Raw genomic sequence first — 20,437 nt, forward strand, 5'->3', positions numbered from 1 at the left:
TACATTAGTCAAAGTCAGCGTTATTGTCAATTCAACCACATGTACAGGACAAACAGAATAGAAATTACATTACTCTCAGACCCAACAGTGCCTAACATATGATATTAATACAAAAACTAGCATTTTAAAAAGAAATTACAATAAATACAATTACACATATAATATAATCTAAAATATAAGTAAAATTAAACATTTGTAAACAATACAATTACACTTAATGGCACATGGCAAGGAGGGCAAACCAGAGTTGTGCAGATGCAAAACAGTATATAGTGCAAAAAGCTTGTAAATATGATCAACATGATAAAGTGACAGTGTCTTAATAACTGTTAAGTTATAAATTAAAAATTATGTTAAGTTATAAGTTAATAAATTATAACCTAATAATATAAATAATAAATTAACATGTAACACTGGAAGAAAGTCTGTGTTTAATGCCTTAAACATCTGAAGCAAGGAATATTTAAATATTTGAACACTTTTAAATAGGGTTTATATATATATATATATATATATATATATATATATATATATATATATATATATATATATATATATATATATATATATATACACACACAACCCCCCACTATTAAAATGTCCGCTATGCACCTGCTTTGTCTGTTACTTCAGGCCCAGTTATGGGTTATTAACTTGTATGAATGAGACAAGGTGCAGATAGTCCATCTTTGGTTCTTGTCTGGATGCCAGACTTGGTCCAGTCATGTATAATTCACTGCAGCATGTGGGCCAAGCAAAAGCATATTGTGTGGGCCAGAGCCGGGCTAGAGAAAATTTGCTATGAGATTTCTAATAATGAATACCAATAATAGCATATCAGTACATGTCTGTATCAGTAGCCTAATATTATCCTTCTTTAAAGCTCAAGCAGTAATATGGGTAACACAATTGGTGGATGAGGAGATTCCCCCCATTGTGTGTAAAGCGCTTTGAGTGCCTAGAAAAGCCCTATATAAATTTAAGGAATTATTATTATTACTACAATATAACCATTTTAAATCTTTATAAGTGCTGATATGTGGACTTGAGAATTGATTGAACCCAGAGTAGAACATAAACAGGAGTTATGTTGCTCAACTCAGAGCTTGTCAACATGAGTATGAACCATTGAACAGCAGAAGAGGCCACCATCTTGTGGACAGATTTATTACTACAAAAACAATTCATTCAACGTCTTACCTGTGGTTGGAACTTAAATTAAAAATAAATAAATAAATAAATAAATAAATAAATAAATAAATACATACATAAATAAATAAATGTATGACCATCAAGTTCTTTTCTTATCAAACAAAAAGATTATAAAAACAAAAGACATTATAAAACCAAAGGCAAACTCCACCCCGGATATAACATGAACTTTAACAAAATAAAAAAAAAAAGAAATAAGAAATACATTAGGCCTACAATTACTTCATTAGTCTTTAACTAAACCAAAAAACATGGGAGAAATTCGTATACTGACTATGGTTTTGGACACCACTAAAAGTGGCAGCTCCCTCAAATAGTGCAATATTTAAGTGTATAGGGGCGATTTCAGATACAACTGTTGATCCATTTAGTTTTTATTGGGTTTCTATTTTCTAAATGCAAATATTGTCACTGTTTTAGCTATAAGCTTATACTAGATGCTAGCTTATATCCTTTAAAACTAACAACATACTCATACTAACATCTAAACACGTTATGGGACATTTAAATGATACATAATAATAAACAATAAAGGTACAGATGGATATAAAATGTGTCTGAAACACAAAATCAGGCATGAATTGTTCTTCCAAAGAAATTTAATATACTGAACATGTGCAAATCTACAGCAGCGCATTTTTAAAACAGTCATTGATAAACAATCTGCTTCGGTAAGAAGGCAGGAAGCCCAAACACAACTAATTATATTTTATATATATATATATGTTTTCATATTCAGTGGCAATATGTGATAAACAGTAGTTTCTCTCTCAGGATAGATAGCGTCTCTTCTCTTAGAACATTTATATTTACATGAACACATAAAGCTATGTTTGAATGTACAGATGTAAACCATTCTGTTATATTTACAAGAACACATAAAGCTATATTTGAATGTGCACATTGTTATTATTCGATACACTGAAAAACGCAATTCATGAACAACATTGAACAACGGTCCAATCTGAAACAAAAGCAAATTTCTACAAGCCAATTTTTCAATCAGGGCTCATTCTGATTACGTACCCCTGTATACATTTCTGGAGAGAGCAAAATACGTCTCAGGAGCTACGTTTTTTTGCAGTTGTTTTTTTCGTGAATCTTACAGAGGTCGCTGTGCTTTTTCGATCTCAAATTGCTTTCACGATTGTCATTCACACCTGCTGTTCTCACGTAAATCCACCAGAGGCTGCTCTCGACTGACTGACTGACTAAAGGCTGATTTATACTTCTTCGTCAAACGCATGCGTATGCTACGGCGTTGACACATAGCCCTTTGCCGTGGCTGTCGGCATCGCTGACGTGCACCTCTCAAAAAATGTAACTACACGTCGCAACGACACGTAGCGCAAGCTATGTGATTGGTCGGCTTGGTAGCGCTGATGAGTCTGGGCGGGGCCGAGAGCCGCGCGAATGGTGCGAGCCTGATGGAGCGATTGTTTACAAGTGTGAAGGAGCTCCTGATGGAAAGTTTTGTTTTGTGTTTACCTCATAGTTAAAGTTGTTGCACGTCCGCCGGTTCCTGCCTCAAAATGAGCGAGTTTGAGCCACTTGTACATCCAGGAAGTGTTCAGGAAAACAAAACAGCAGCGAAGAAACTCGACACAGAGGAACATTCACACCTCACTGCCAACTAGCGTTTCGGAAGTGTTAATGCAGACCAACAGATGCATTATGCAAATGCAAAAAAACAAATGCACAGCTACGCACGTTGCATGCGCCTTGGGTCACGCCGGTCACTTGACGCAGAAGTATAAACCAGGTTTAACAGACCAATCGCCCCCACCCTCCTCCTTATGCCTAGTTCAGAGTGCGTGATTTTAGCCCCGATTTTGGCTCGCCGACAGGTTTTGAGAAATCGCCGACAAATGCCTGAAATCACAGGCAAATCGCTGCTCGTGCATGTGAGTGACAATCACACAGTATGAACAATCAAAGACGCGATCTGAGAGAATCGCCGATGAGTCGCCGATGCCTGCGAGATATTTGACTTGCTAAATATCTGGAGCTGTCGGCGATTCAAATCATGCCGTGTGAATTAAGTTTTGACTGAAAATAACATCAGCCATCGCCTACAGCCAATGAGAGAGCAGCTTTCACTTGTGTGTGTGTGTGTGTATACCTGCTGCAGGCCAGCGGGAGGCTGGGGGAGAAGTTAAAATCGCTCTTTTTTCGGTTTATTTGGACCCACGAAATGGAGGAAAAACTAGTGGAGGTTTGACAGGACTCAGGAGCACCCGTGTCTGTTTGACGTTTCATACAGAAAGAAATTAGTTTATTATCAATGTTGAGGAGAAATGGCTAATTCCCTTTAAACCCAGGTGAGCAAACATGTACATGTTCTACCCCATTAAAGGTTTCTTTCTCATTATGTAGTTAATAAAAGATATACTACATGTTTTTGGCTGTAAGACGTAGTTTGGACGAAGTTGTCGGCGATTCTCCCTATATTAAAGTCATGCAATGTGAATGCCCCTGTCGCCGATCCATCTTGCAGTGTAAACAAAGCAGCGACGAAACGCCAGCCCAGATAGTCATGCAGTGTGAAAACATCTGTGACACGACTACTTTGAAAATCATGCAGTCTGAACTCGGCATTACCTAAACCCAACCATTAGTATTTTTAAAAGCACTAATTGACCTGCCCACACACTTCCCTAAACCCAATCCTCAGTCTACATAATTTGTGATCTCCAGAAACGTATATAGGGCTACATTTTCAGCCTGTGTTGGAATTTATTGTTTATTTTTAAAGGGATAGTTCACTCAAAAATAAAAATGCGCTCATCCTAACCACCTAATCCAACTTACAAATTGTCAAATCAGTTTAAAGTGGTAAGTTAGATGGACATATTTTTGAGCTCAGTGTTGAGTTTACTTAAAAAAACATTTAACTATGTTTAATCAAAGTAAAGAATTCAGTTGAGGATACGTAAAAATTTGATTTCCTCATTTGAGCGTTGACTTGAGTGTCTGTTTAACACAAAAGAAGAAACTGTGAAGAATGTTAGAAAAGCCGGCCATCGACATCCATAGTAAAAACAAAGAATACTTCTTGAGGGTGCGTGACTTGTAGCTTGTAACTTGTAACATGAAAGGGGCGTAACTTGTAGTAAGTTAGCGAGGTATAACTTGCAGTTATCGAGATCCAATTGAACCGTGCAAGATGTCACAGCGACGTGTTGTTGGCAAGATGGCAGAAATACCTACCGGAGAACCTTTTCAGCAAATGTTTTCATGCGTTTTCTCTAAATTTATGCACAGCCTATTCATTTGATATATTAGTTTATTCATTCATTAAGCATCTCCACTCGCTGACTGCTTCATCCGTTTTGTCATGACAGTTAGCCTGCTTGGCGTCGCCCCCTGTGGTTGCAAATAACAGTACAATGGTGAGCGTGTCAAGCCTTTGCAACTCACGGCTATACGTTAACAACTGTAATGGTTGGGTTTAGGGTTGGGGAAGGTGTAGATGTTAATTACTGATGGCTGGGTGTAGAGTTGTCGTGGGTGTAGACGTTAATAGCTGTGGTAGTTGGGTCGTTAGTTGTAGACGTTAGAAACTATGATGGTTGGGTTTAGGGTTGGGGAAGGTGTAGACGTTATGAACTATGATGGTTGGGTTTAGATTTGTAGAAGGTGTAGACATTAATAACTGTGATGGTTGAGTTTAGGATGTGGTATGTATAGACATTAGTAACTGTGATGGTTGGGGAAGGTGTAGACATTAATAACTGTGATGGTTGAGTTTAGGATGTGGTATGTATAGACATTAGTAACTGTGATGGTTGGGGAAGGTGTAGATGTTTATACCTGTGATGGTTGGATTTAGGGTTGGGGAAGGTGTAGACATTAATATCTGTGATGGTTGGGTTTAAGGTTGGGGATAGGTGTAGACATTATTAACTGTGATGGTTGGGTTTAAGGTTGGGGATAGATGTAGACATTAATATCTGTGATGGTTGGGTTTAAGGTTGGGGATAGATGTAGACATTAATATCTGTGATGGTTGGGTTTAAGGTTGGGGATAGGTTTAGACATTAGTATCTGTGATGGTTGGGTTTAAGGTTGGGGATAGATGTAGACATTAATATCTGTGATGGTTGGGTTTAAGGTTGGGGATAGGTGTAGACATTAGTATCTGTGATGGTTGGGTTTAAGGTTGGGGATAGATGTAGACATTAATATCTGTGATGGTTGGGTTTAAGGTTGGGGATAGGAGTAGACATTAGTATCTGTGATGGTTGGGTTTAAGGTTGGGGATAGGAGTAGACATTAATATCTGTGATGGTTGGGTTTAAGGTTGGGGATAGGAGTAGACATTAGTATCTGTGATGGTTGGGTTTAAGGTTGGGGATAGGAGTAGACATTAGTATCTGTGATGGTTGGGTTTAAGGTTGGGGATAGGTGTAGACATTAGTATCTGTGATGGTTGGGTTTAAGGTTGGGGATAGGTGTAGACATTAGTATCTGTGATGGTTGGGTTTAAGGTTGGGGATAGGTGTAGACATTAGTATCTGTGATGGTTGGGTTTAAGGTTGGGGATAGGTGTAGACATTAGTATCTGTGATGGTTGGGTTTAAGGTTGGGGATAGGTGTAGACATTAGTATCTGTGATGGTTGGGTTTAAGGTTGGGGATAGGTGTAGACATTAATATCTGTGATGGTTGGGTTTAAGGTTGGGGATAGGTGTAGACATTAGTATCTGTGATGGTTGGGTTTAAGGTTGGGGATAGGTGTAGACATTAATATCTGTGATGGTTGGGTTTAAGGTTGGGGATAGGTGTAGACATTAATATCTGTGATGGTTGGGTTTAAGGTTGGGGATAGGTGTAGACATTAGTATCTGTGATGGTTGGGTTTAAGGTTGGGGATAGGTGTAGTAGACATTAGTATCTGTGATGGTTGGGTTTAAGGTTGGGGATAGGTGTAGACATTAGTATCTGTGATGGTTGGGTTTAGGTTTAGGGAAGGTGTAGAAGTTAATGATGATGGTTGGGTTTAGGGTTGTGGTAGGTATTAACGTTAATAACTATGATGGTTGGGTTTAGGGTTGGGGAAGGTGTAGACGTTAATGATTAAAACAATGATTAAAAGGGTTAAAGGATTAGGGTTAGGGTAAGTTACACCTCTACTACAAGTTGCGCCCCCTACATGCTACGGCCCTGTCTTGCAGTCTGCAGACAGACCCTGCTCAAAGAAACAGGTTTGGAACAAATGTAAAATGAGTAAACAATGACATAATTGACATTTTTGGGTGAACTGTCACTTTAGTATGGACCCTTTTCACATTTCTGGGTTTCTCAGCAGTGAAAGTCATCATGGTTGGTAAACTTAGAGCGCAGTGAATGGGAAAGTACAACAAATATTTTTTTTACAATCCTATTTGCTGAAATAATAAAATAAAAACTCCACGATGGTGTTATCAAGACTTTCAAAAAAAAAGGAAAAAATAGTGTGAGACTGATAACGGCAGCCGGAAGAGAGAATAATGTTAAATGGACTGTCCCGCTCCCATACACACTGCGCTAATTCGTTTTTTGTAATTTGATCCAAAGATGATATAATACATACGTAAATACAAATAAATGTTCACACATTTTTAAAAAAGCGTCATAACAGTCTTGTGAAAAGGGTCCATTGTTTCAGAAGTGTTTGACTAGCCAGATTAGTAAAACTGATGATATTTTATGGACCGTGTGACTGTACGTAGCTATTTTTGCAATGGCTGATGTTTGCTGCAATGTTAGCCGTGGGCTTGGAGCTTCTGAGCAGCTCCGTGGCTGAGATCCGCTCTCCGCAGCCGGCTTTGGCGCTTCGTGTCCTCCTCAGGAAAGCCATGAAGTTGTCGTTCTGAGAACTGATCCGTGAAGCTCCGCTGCCGAGAGTCTGAGTCCCAGAGTCTCCTTGCTTATTGTCGAAGGAGTCTTTGCGACCCAGGAGCTTTCTTTTAGACCTGCAAAATGTGAAACATAAAGTCATTTTATTTTTTGATAAGAAAGCAGAGTTCATTTTCATTTGTTACAGTTGTCATTTCACAATATATTTTGTTCGCTTTTCCTCAATAACATTTCGTTTAAGTAGGAATTCACAGCATTTAGGCCTGTCACCATGTCTTTTTTGTGTCGTACGATATATTGCACCAAAATATACAGCATTTTACGACCATCTTATGCCACTCATTGTATAACGCCAGAATCACAATATAATATCATCACAATGCAAGTAAACACTTCCAAAGAACACATAATATATTTCATTTAATTATAGTCAGTTTAATAATGAGGCATTGGAATCAGAATGTGAAAAGGCATATCCATAAACACTGAAAAACTGTGCTTTATGATAGGTGTCATGCACATCTTTATTATTACCTGTGAATGATGGTGAACAGGTCCTCCGTGGTTTGGGATTTGGACTTGTAAAGAAATACATCGTCTCCTTCTCCTACTAACTGTAGTGGTCCGAGGTCAGGCATTCGATCCCTCTTCTCTACATCGTATGACGGATGATCTGTTGACATAAAGAAATTCATTCATTCATTTTCTAGTCGGCTTAGTCCCTTTATTAATCCTGGGTCACCACAGCGGAATGAACCGCCAGCTTATCCAGCACGTTTTTACGCAGCGGATGCCCTTCCAGCCGCAACCCATCTCTGGGAAACATCCACACACACATTTATACACCACGGACAATTTAGCCTACCCAATTCACCTGTACCGCATGTCTTTGGACTGTGGGGGAAACCAGAGCACCCGGAGGAAACCCACGCAAACGCAGGGAGAACATGCAAACTCCACATAGAAACGCCAACTGAGCCGAGGTTCGAACCAGCGACCCAGCGACCTTCTTGCTGTGAGGCGACAGCACTACCTACTGCACCACTGCGTCACCCGACATAAAGAAATAAGTACCTTAAATATGTTGCCAGAAAGCAGGTTGATCTGTGTAATGCACCGCAAACCAAGCTCATGGAAGCACTGACAGAATACATGCAGTTTGTTCATTTATTTAAAAACGTAACACGACGCATTCAGCGATTCAACATCATACACACAAGAAGAGCTAATTAAACAAAGGAACTTTACTGTGCTCAGAGAACTTAGTGCTAGAGTTAGAGTACTTAGTAAGGTACAATTCCTGAGAAAAACTACTCAGAGTAATTTGAGTATTTGTAATTAATTACTTTACACCACTGAACCCTAAAATCGATGTCATAAATATTTTGTGCGTAAATAAAATTCAGGCATCTGTAATTATAAAATCGTAAAGGAAAACGGAACATACTTATAATTTTACGAGGGTACAATTCCAAAGTCTGCGATTAGAACAGACACAGATACGACATTTTCTTTATCTGTTTGTATCTGACTGATAAATTTTAATTTAAAGGTTACTTAATCAACAAACGTCACGTTATAGTTAAACACCTTTAAGTCATTCCTAGAGAAATTCTGCCCTCACTGCCTGTATTGTTAACTTACATTATGCTAGCTCACTATTCTCGGCCTGTTTTAATTTTGATTCTGTAAAATGTCCAAGAAACACAGCAAAAATGGACCTCATTAAGTCCCAACCTTTATTACAGCTCATGACGGACATTTCTCAAAGAGGGAATAACAAAAATCTTACCTGAGACGGTGTGTGGGGGCTCTGAGTGCCCAGCAAGCGCACCGTTGTGGTCGATGGCTCTCGCTTGTTTATTAATGCTTGTGACAGCCGTGATGTAATTTTGACAGTGGAGTGTCGCTGTTTGATTCGTACTGGCAATCACTTTGTCATGTCTGTTGTGATACTGTATTTCGTGTTTGTGAAGTACACACATCGTACATTTATCACTCATATACAAACAGACAAAGAAAGTGTCGTATCTGTGTCTGTTCTAATCGCAGATTTTGGAATTGTACCCTCGTAAAATTACGAGTATGTTCCGTTTTTCTTTACGATTTTATTATTACAATTGCGTGAATTTTATTTATCCACGAAATATTTTTGACAGCGATTTTATTCCATAGATCCCTAGTTTATTGTAGTTCTTGTCCATTGCAGTTGTCTTACCTGGTTCCCTCGAGTGCTGTGGCTCCGTGACCAAAGGGTACGATGGTATCACGCCATACAGAGTTACATGAAATTGACTTGCGGAGGTCGGAGATTTTGGAGACTTGCAGAGATTAGTTGGAGACTGGGCATCGGCTGGGTTTGGATAAAGTGAGCCGTCCACATCTGGAGTCTTTGCCAGAGGCGGTGTAGGGGCTCTTCTCTTCTTGTGAAGCTGGCTAATGCGGCTGGCTGTGTTTAATGGGGGAACTTTTGCATTCTTTGACTCTAAAGTGCATGGGGGTTGAGGTTGACGGGGGTCTCTCATCTGTGGAGAACGAGCATCCGGAACAATCTGCTGCCTCAGATGAGGTGCTTGTTCAATGCTGTGCGGCTTTACGCTCACTGTAGGTTTGACTTTGTTAACCATTGCGTAGATGTCTTCTGATCTCTCGCTGACTGTTGGCGGTTCTGCTTCAGAAGTTGGCCCAAAGCGTTGTGCGTTGGGTGGCCACTTGTTTCTCTGCGGCTTCGGAGCCACGGGAGGTTTGGGTTTTTGGCTGCTCTTAGGGCTGAAGGATTTTCCGCATCTCTCCGTCTCCTCCTCGATAATGTTGGCCGTGATTTCCTGAGCGTTCTCCAGATCAGAACTGCTGACGGAGCGTAGCTGCACGTTGTTCAGCTCCTCTTGAGTAACCATCGGCATTACCAGCAGGCTGCTACTCATCCTTTGCTTGGGCCTGGTGGCTTCGGTGCTGTCCGAGTTGCGTCTTAGGCTCACTTTCGGCTGCACCGCGGAAGGCTCTGGATCGGGAGTGTGCTTCTGAAATTCTGGAAGCTGAAGAGACAGCCTTGCGTTGCGGTTTCTTGCTCTTTGGCCAGGAATAACACTGGTCGGCTTATGCCGCATCCTGCAGGCTAATGGCGAAGGTCCCATGCTGACCGATTGGGAAAGGGCTGATTGGGTTGGAGTTTCACACTGGCTTGCGTAGCCACTGGATGGAGAGTTTGAGCCGATGCGCTTCGAAGGAGAACAGATGGACGGCTGAGATGTGGAAGAGTGCGAAGAGGACGGGGATGTGTTCATTTCAGAATGACCACATTCGTGGATTGGCATGGGAGTTGGTTCGCTGGATCGAAGCTCATTAAGTGCTTTGTGGGAAGAAACCGTTGCCATCAATACGACCTTACCAGGTGCTTCAGGAGTGCCCTTACTGAGTTCTTGCTTTGAGGTTGGGATGAGATCTGGCAGTTTTGTGGTATCTTTTTTAAGGCCTTGCACTTTATGTTCTGAATGCTTTGCCGCTGCGAGCCTTTGCAGTGAGACTGTTCGCACAGGAGGAGCAGGTTTGCTTTTAGCCTTCCTAAGGATAATGCTCCGGGATCTGGATCTTGGCACTGCATCTGGAAGAAGATCACTCCTCCTGGCCGACGTGCTGTCACTGCCGCTGTCTTCCGAGCTGCTGCTGGGATAGGAAAGAGCGTAGCTTTCACATCGGCGTCGGACCACACCAGGGTTGGAGTTGACAGCGGTGGAAAGTGACAAGGAGCGTCTGTGGAGCTCGATGTTACTCGCTGGTCTACTCCTACGCTCTTTTTTCACACCATCCTTTTCTCGTCTTTTCACAACAGCGGTGCTGGTGGGTGATGCTGGACCCGGCTCCTCTGGATCCTGAAACTGCGGAGGGGGTTTGATCACGTCGGGTGCCTTGAGAAAGGAGTTCATTTTATCATCCCACTCCGATGAAAAGGTGGAAACATTGGGGCCACACCAGCCCTGGGCAGAAAAAGCCAAGGCTGTGTTTTCCATCTTGAATTTTAACGTGTCATGAATCCCATCGGCTGCGGCTAATGTTCTCGAAAAGACACAACCTGGGGCGACAGAAAGAGGAATTCATTACAGGGCTGTGATGTTAAAAAATGAAGATCTAGTTCATCTTAAAATTAAAATCCCTTCATCATTTGTTCTCCTTCACGTGGACTTAAACATTTATTAGTTACTTTCTTCTGTTGAATCCTAAAGAGGATATTTTAAAGAATGCTTGGGTTGCTGGCACCCATCCACTTCCATAGTCGGAAAAAAAATTACAATGGACAAACAATTAACATGTACAAAGAAGACTTGTAGTAAGGGAATTACTCCAGTTTTGGTTTCCTTATACTTGTTACCTGTAGATGCTAATTTTTAAAGTGCGGCATTTTCCGAAAACATATTGATGAACATTCATTTTCTTGTCGGCTTAGTTCCTATATTAATCCGGGGTCGCCACAGCGGAATGAACCGCCAACTTATCCAGCACGTTTTTACGCAGCAGATGCCCTTCCAGCCGCAACTCATCTCTGGGAAACATCCACACACACATTCACACACTCATACACTATGGACAAATTAGCTTACCCAATTCACCTGTACTGCATGTCTTTGGACTGTTGGGGAAACCGGAGCTCCCGGAGGAAACCCACGCAAAGTCAGGGAGAACATGCAAACTCCACACAGAAACGCCAACTGAGCCGAGGCTCGAACCAGCGACCTTCTTGCCTTGAGGCGACAGCACTACCTATTGCGCCACTGCCTCGTCCTTGATAAACACTTAATCTTGATCAATCTTGATCAATTTAAGTGGCTGCCCCCAGACTATAGAACCATCTTCTTATGCACAGGTGTCAAACTCAGTTCATGGAGGGCCACAGCTCTGCACAGTTTAGTTCCAACCCTAATTAAACACCCATGATCAAACGAATTGAGTGCTTCAGGCTTGTTTGATACCTACAGATTGGTGTGTTGAAGCAAGGCTGGAACTAAACTCTGCAGGGCTGTGGCCCTCCAGCAATTGACTTTGACACCCCTGTTCGAATGTATATTAAAGAAATACTACATTTTGCGGGGAGGGGCGACTTATTTTACAACCCTAGACTTGAACAATTGTTTATTTACTTTATAATCCATCTCCAGGTCTGGCTGGAGCACTTTTAGCATATCTTAGCTTAGCTAATTGAATTGGATCAGATTATTAGCATATTGTCCACAAAAGTTATTTATTTTCCTACAGTATTTGAAGCTTGACAATTCTGTAAGTATATCTTGTACGAAGACCAACAGACAATTAAATGTTGATAGGCCTATATGGGTAGGAACTATACTCTCAATCTGGCGTAATAATAAACATAGGCTCATTCTGAAAACATAGTCCTACAGTATATATGTTTTTGAACCATGAATTATGTATCCAGAGCTACATATGGCTGCATTTCATCTTTAAAACAAACGCTATGGGGCGGTATTGACGGCGTTCCTTTTTGGGCTTACCAGCTGACCGCTTAGCTCTGTGTGGGCGGCTTTACCAGCGTTACCAGTTTGTCCGGTAGCTTGACATGTACACGTACTTGAGCACAGAGCGGAGTTTATGGCGACAACAGGGTTTAAGTCTGGTGAAGAACAATTCCAAAAAGCGCGCAAGGCAAAAACAAAGGCTAAAAAATAAAATAAACAAGTAAATAACAGAGTGAGGACATAGTAAAATCTGAAAACGTGGTAAAAATCAGGCGAGGGCTTTTCTTTTTATGCATTGCTTCCTAAAACACTGCGGTTGGCTATAGGGAAGTGGGTCTGCGGCGGTCAATCGGTGCTTTTTTAAACACTATTGGTTGGGTTAAGGGAAGGGGGTCGGCTGGTTGATCGGTTAGTCAGTCAGTCAGTCGACAGTGGCCTCTAGTGGATATACATGAGAACAGCAGGTGTGAATTGTACTTGTGAGAGAAATTGGAGATCTGAAAAACTGTACACAGCGCCCTCTGGTGGATTCGTGAAAACATAAACTGAAAAATGTATCTCCTGGGACATATTTTGCTCTGTTCAGAATTGTACATAGAGGAACGTAATCAGACTGAGCCTGGGTTTGTAATAATCAAGGAAGTTTGTGAAAATGCAAAACTCTAAATCAACATTAAAATTGGACTATTTTCAAACCCTTTAAATTGTTCCCAATTGTAGATGCTTCTAACTATTTAGTGAAGCTTTCGTAGTCGATTGTATTGCATTGGATGGAAGTCAGTGGGTGCCAGCTACCAGCATTTTTCAAAATATCTCCTTTTGTCTTCAACAGTAGAAACTCAAATAGGTTTTAAATGTGAAGGGCGAGTACATGATGGCAGCATGGGTGAACCGTCTTAAATATTTAAACACTTTTCCCCATGAAATACCACAGAGTGTGATCATCACCATACTAATGCTTTAAACTGAGCCGACTCAAAAGTGTGGAAGGGAAAATTTGCCCATCTTGGTCTTTGTTTGGCACATGAGTGGGAGTTTACCATGGCAACAGTTACCTGTTCATCCATAAAGAGATAGAGAGAGAGCAGACTCAAGAGAAATCTCAGCCATATTTGCACATGTGTTTATTACTCTCAGAAGCACTCACAAACAGCAGAAGACAACACAATGATAATATGAAGGCAGTTTAATAGCACAAAGCTCACAGTATTACTTTAATTGACGTTTACAATATGCAGCTATCTGGACAATTACTTTTTAGGTGAGGTTACAAGGACCCTCATACAGAAATCTGATATAAGGCCATATATATATATATATATATATATATATATATATATATATATATATATATATATATATATATATATATATATATATATATATACATACATACAGGGTTCAACGCAAAGGATTTTTTCTACTGGTCCGATCGGGCCAATGGTTTCGATTTTTACTTGCCCGGCCAAAATTTCCACTGGCCCCACCAAAGAAAAAATCAAATTTAATAGCTATTTTTTAGCCACATATTTTAAATAATGTGTCAAAAATAATGCCTATAATTATTTAAATGTTAAAAATTATTTAAATAATACTTTTAAAATGTAAATATATGTATAATAAGTAAAATTATGTGTTGACAAAACAAAAAGAGAAGTATGGAAAATGTGAAGGTATTTTATTTCAGTTCGAAATTATTTAACAAAAAGGTGGCCCAAATCGGGCCTGTAATGATCCTGTCTCAAGCATCTCTCACACTGGCCTTGGGCCATCAGGCAATGATGCCTTGAGATATATATATATAGATATGTGTGTGTGTATATATACACACTAATAGGGCTGCACAATATTTCGTTATTAATTTTATTGAAATATTTATGCTAAGAAGACTATGCAGTTATTTTACATTTAATTATTTAATTTGTATACGTTTCTTGTATATTAGTTTATTTTATTGTATGGAGATCAATCTAAAATACATAATTCTTTCCAAATAATTATTCAAGTCATCTAGTAAAACTGGATTCATATCGCAAAATATTTTGCAGAGCAAAAAAGCATTGCCATGTTAGATTTTTCCGATATTGAGCAGCCCTAATACTTAATATATTTCACTGTTCTTGTTTAAATGTAATCCCAGGTGAAAAGAAAGTGTACTTAAGTTGTATTTTTTGACGAAATTATCATATTTTAATTGTACTATACTAAGTGGATATTAAATGTGTTATTTTGGAACAACTTCAAGCATATTAATTGTTATTTTTTATTTATATTTAAGATTAACTTTAAGCTATTTGAAATATGTTATAACCAGCCTGATCTCACGAGGAAACATAATTATTTTACGTTTTGTCAGTTTAGTGGCTAATTCGTAAGAGTTCAGTATTATTTTAAAAGGGAGGCATGGCACCCAATCCTTTATAGTGGTAAAGGAGTCGTCTGATTGGTGAATCAGTGTAAGCTAATGTGGACCAGCTGCTATCAATCATAAGCACATGCTCCTCTCGAAATTAGTTTATAAATAAACTTCACTTACTATTTATCTGTGGACTGTTTTGTGATTGTTTTTATTTATTTTTATTTTTTTTGAAGTGTTTGGTGTCTGCCCTGACCACTGCCTGCCTTTCTGCATTTGGCTTTTGATGACCCTCATGTTACTGCTTGTTCCTGTTGACCCTGTCTACTCTATCTCCGTGTACGCATTCGTAACAGAACCAACTCCAAAACAGGAGCTAATCTAACAAAATTCCTTAAAATCACAATGCAAAATATAGAACATCCAGATGAATATGTTAGATGAACATCTTAAATACAAGTTTAATAAAGGCAAAATAATTGACAGAACCATAAAAATATTAAATTAGTTTAGAAGTCAGTTTAAATGAATTATCGCTCTATTTCAAAAAGATGTTAGGTGACCAAACTCTTATTTTAATGGAAATATATGTTTGATAAAACTGTTTTGCTTAAATGCACCAAAATATATTGTTGGAGCCATTTCTTTCTTTTATTATTTTATTATGTTTGGATTTAACAGGTTGGTTGGATATGATAATTATTAAGTTTACATTTAATAAGTATAATTTTAAGTGTTTGCTTTTTGTATACTATTCAAGTTGGAGAATTTGCTTTATTGTTTTTTGGATTTTGTGAATGAAGACTTTTATTCTGTCGAAATTGAGATTTAAGGCAGCCGGGTAGTCGGTGGGGCAGGAAACAAATTTCAGACAGTAACTGCGTCCCAAATCACATACTTAAGCACTATTCTATGCCATTTTGTAGTATAAATAGTGTAGGTAGTGTGTTCACACTGAAAACTCTAATAATAATAAGTGCACTTTAATTACCCGGATGATGCACTCATTCAGCCGGTAAAATGAAGTGTGGACCGATGGACACTTCACGCACTCAACGACCACAGGTTTGCTCACGTAGCGAAAGGGGTGGAGCTATCGGGCGCATATGTTGGATAACTTTATTTATTTTGGATGGTGAAAGCAAAATTCTCCTACGAGAGTGATTATAGCGCCTCCCGATGGTGAATGCGGCAATACTCACGGCAGGTATTATTGGATAATTCGGTCGTTTATTTCACTGATTTGGCAAACGTCAAACATCATCAGGGAAACGGTTTGAATTTCTGCTTAGTAAAAACATTAGTGTGCCATTTGGGACAACACTACATATACTACCCTGTTGAGTGTGTAAGTGCATAAGTACATAGTGCATGAGTGCATAGTGTGCTTTTTGGGACGCAGCTAGTGAGTTTGTATGTAGTGGCAGGTGCTATTACACTGATTCGACAGCACAAGATGTGATGAGAAAATGTTGTACAACGGACTCATGTGTCATTGTTTACCCTTACCTAGATAGCGGCTCAAAGCAAAAATGCCGCTACATATATAGTTCATATTCACTGAGAAATTAATAAAATATATAATTTTTGAAGGGGATGTGCTCATTTATGCTGAGCACTGTAATGTTAATAGAGTGATGTCGTGCCACTGGCTTGCCTGGATTGAGCTGCGCATTTTGCTCTTCAGTGTTTAGACATTCAGCAGTGAAAATTAAACCACACTGAACTGAACTTCAACTCTGAAAACTAAACTGACACAGTTTAAATTTACTAGAACTTCTATGTGAAGCCGCTTTGACACAATCTACATTGTAAAAGCGCAATAGAAATAAAGATGAAGTGAATAAACCTCACTGATAAAAATAGAATATCTGCACTCCATTCACTAAAATGGCATATGATTTATTCATTCATTCATTTTTTTTTTGGCTTAGTCCCTTTATTAATCCGGGGTCGCCACAGCGGAATGAACCACCAACTTATCAAGCATGTTTTTATGCAGCGGATGCCCTTCCAGCTGCAACCCATCTCTGGAAAACAAGATGTGTTTACAAATATAAATATAAATTCCCAAAAAGTCCCTTTATCCATGTAGATAAACAAGTCTTCATTGTGGCAAACTTAAAACAGGGCAGTAATAATGCCAAAACAATATCAAATTGACACTGATGTCAAAAAACATATCAAGAGTGCAAATCGATTTGATGTCAAAACCCTGCACTGCATGTGAAAAAAGCTTCTCTTACTTTGAGTTTTTGTCTTGTTTCTAGTCCAAATATCTAAAAATACATAAATCATGAAGCATTTTCTAAACAAGTAAAAATATTGTATTATTTTCAGAACTTATATGCAAAACTTTCATTAGTTTTTCCTTAAAACAACCAAAGTAAATCTGCCAATTGGATAATAAAATTAATCTTATGTGAAAATGAAGGACAAGATTATTTTTCTTACCTTATTGATAGATTATTTAGCTTGTTTTAAGGAAAAACTCACTTCATTTTAACATATTATTTCTGAAAACAAGACAATATTTTTGGCTTGTTTAGAAAATGCTTCTTGATTTAGGAATTTTAGATATTTAGACTAGAAAAAAGACAAAAACTCTTAAGTAAGAGCAGCATTTTTTTACACTACCTAACAAAATTCTTGTCGGCTATCCAAGTTTTAGGAACAACAAATAATAAGTTGACTTCTAGTTGATCATTTGGTATCAGACGTGGCTTATATGAAAGGCAAAGGCCTCTAGATGATACTTATTGACCAAAATAAAATCTGATCATGCCTTGATTTTGAATGATTTCATTAGGACAGTAAGGTTTGACTTTGCTCAGACTAAAGTCTCGTCACTGAACAGAAATAATGTCCAGTATAGAATATAAAGTCCTGCTGCAGTGGAGACAGAATGAATATTGTGTCTGACTCCATCATGAGCTTGGAGGACTGCATCCATACATCTCTGACATGACTCAAATCACTGATTAATAAAGTCATCTGGAATGAAGAAGAAAGCCGTGCAGGACTCCCAGAGCTCATCAAGATTCTTTGTGTTCATCTTCAATGCCTCCTCCTTCATCTTACCCCAGCCATGCTCAATAATGTTCATGTCTGGTGACTGGGCTGGCCAGTCCTGGAACAGCTTGACCTTCTTTGCTTTTAGGAGCTTTGATGTGGAGGCTGAAGTATGAGCAGGAGCGCTATCCTGCTGGAGAATTGTCCCTCTCCTGTGGTTTGTAATGTAATGGGCAGCACAAATGTCTTGATACCTCAGGCTGCTGATGTTGATCATCCACTCTGCAGATCTCTCGCACGCCCCCATACTGAATGTAACCCCAAACCATGATCTTTCCTTCACCAAACTTGACTGATTTCAGTGAGAATTTTGGCTCCATGCTGGTTCCAGTAGGTCTTCTGCAGTATGTGTGATGATTGGGATGCAGATCAACAGATGATTCATCAGAAAAATCCACCTTCTGCCACTTTACCAAATGATCAGCTAGTTGCTCTTTCAACTGGGATCGATGACAAGACTTTTGTCAGGTAGTGTAGTGTGTCGCTGATACATCTGACATCCACACATTAATGATACAAAAATAATGATACCAGAAGTTATTATATAACTTATAATATTACCAGTATTATAATACACAAAATGTTTTATTCATATGAAAGCTTTAGTTAGAAACTACAGATTTGCATGCATGTAAATTACCTTGATGTCAAAAAGACATTTAAAACACGTCAATCGATTACAGGACTGTCTTAATAATAATCGATGTGTGTTGTTTTATGCCAATGCTCATCGTGATATCCTTTTGACATCAAGGTAGTCAATTGACATCAAATCGATTAGCATTTTTGCCATATTTTTTATGTCGTTTTGACTCTCTAACCAGTTAAACTCCGCGGTCGTCATCGACCTTCGCTTTAAGATATAAAGGGCTAGCATTGCACCAGACCTTTGCACTTTGAAAGTGTAGAATCTATATTTTATGCACATATGCATCACTTTGGTTTTTATTCTACATTACCAAAGTTATTTACACCTAAATACACAGTATTTTGGATACCCGAGCTGGGTATTGAACATTGGCTCATTTTCATATTTTTCATATGACACATGTACAAGTTATAGCTCAAATGAAAGCTCTTGCCGGTGCTCATACGGTTTTGGCGTTCTTTTGACTGAATTATATTCACATATCAAACAGGTGCCAAATGAATCGCGGTGTTTACATGGCGCAGAAGTGAAAACAATACATTCATGATCAATAAGCAGCCCCAGATAGCACAGACAGCTGTCGTCTCTTACCTTATGCTGTGCGCTTCAGGGCCATTTCTCCCCTGTTTTTGAGGTGATGTGCGTAAGTAATCCTTTTATATGTCTGACGTGCTCCAAACACAGTGAATTATGTTTGATCAAACAAAAGAATAGTGAAAATGAAAGCAATGATCGCTCCCTGTGGATTGTACAGCACCTCTCATCAGTTGGAATACAATAACTTTAGCATAGATTATGGTGGAGACATTTTTCTTTTTTCCTATGATTACAGACATGTGCAGGAACCACCAAAATTAATTACAGCACGCTAAACCAGCCAGAAAATAAAAGGTACACTTTCAAATTAGAGTTTAAAAAAAAAAAATACAAAAAGCGCCTCTATTTTTAGGTGTTTATTATAACACAGACAACATATACAGGTATTTTAAACACTTTCAATAGTGTTTTATGAAAATTCAAAGGGTTTTCTTTAAAATGAGACCAAATTTTTGGCATTTTTGGATTTGGGAAGCTTTTAAATTTGGGTAGGCAAAATCTAGGCGGAAATCCTAAAATAACAGCAGAGTTTAACTGGTTAAGAGAGTCAGAGCAACGCTCACGCTAATTAAAAATCTTTAAAATGTCTCACCTTTCGATGAGAAACAAAACCCACCAAAAGACATACAGAGAAAATGGGCGAAATCGAGAACCCAATTGCTATTCCACCCAGCTCTCGTGACGGGCAAAATGAAACCTGTGGAGCGCTCCAAGCATCTGGCTGAAAACCCCCCCACGACTAAACACACCACCAAATGTTTACACAGGTTTTCCACAGCCAGGATCTCAATCCTAGACTACCTGTCGCTCCCTATTAATAATAAACAGCATCCGCGACCAAAGTTTCCACCAAAATAACCAACACAAGCACCTGCGCCTCACATGGTGTTGCATGTGCATTGTGACGCTGCTGCTTACATTCTGAAAACGTATGTTTTGCGCCCAGATGTGCATGACGGGATGCAAGACCCCATTTAAAAGAACGACATGCATCATTAACACAAGTTGCACGGCCAAAGTTGGAGGTCAAAATAGAGGCTTCTGCTGCAGAGGAGCCAACGAACGTCGCAGACAAAGGCAATGAGATCAACAAACTCACAAATGCACCATTTTCCTCCAGAGGTGTGAGGGTTATTGAATGCATGCACATTCATTTCAGATTGGTGCTTGGTCTTACCTTCGCTGGGTTCTGGATGCGGAGCCGTGCCCTGTGATGCTGTTTTAACGCTGCCCGTCTCTACAG

At 39.2% G+C, this 20,437-nt stretch overlaps 1 protein-coding gene across 1 annotated transcript in view; it reads right to left on the reverse strand.

The window, feature by feature from the left end:
- Nucleotides 1-1,793: 1,793 nt before the first annotated feature.
- The window catches only part of si:ch73-362m14.2, an 18,647-nt gene continuing 3 nt past the window's right edge, over nt 1,794-20,437 (reverse strand). The window contains exons 1-4 of the mRNA XM_017353059.3: nt 20,372-20,437; nt 9,271-11,121; nt 7,587-7,725; nt 1,794-7,168 (exon numbers count right to left, since the gene is read on the reverse strand). The exon at nt 20,372-20,437 is cut by the window's right edge and continues 3 nt beyond it. Coding sequence (XP_017208548.1) covers nt 6,901-7,168; nt 7,587-7,725; nt 9,271-11,059 — 2,196 coding nt within the window. The 5' untranslated portion in view covers nt 11,060-11,121; nt 20,372-20,437 and the 3' untranslated portion in view covers nt 1,794-6,900. The remainder of the gene's footprint in view (nt 7,169-7,586; nt 7,726-9,270; nt 11,122-20,371) is intronic.

The sequence above is a fragment of the Danio rerio genome, chromosome 21, assembly GCF_049306965.1.
Source record: "Danio rerio strain Tuebingen ecotype United States chromosome 21, GRCz12tu, whole genome shotgun sequence".
NCBI lineage: Eukaryota > Metazoa > Chordata > Actinopteri > Cypriniformes > Danionidae > Danio > Danio rerio.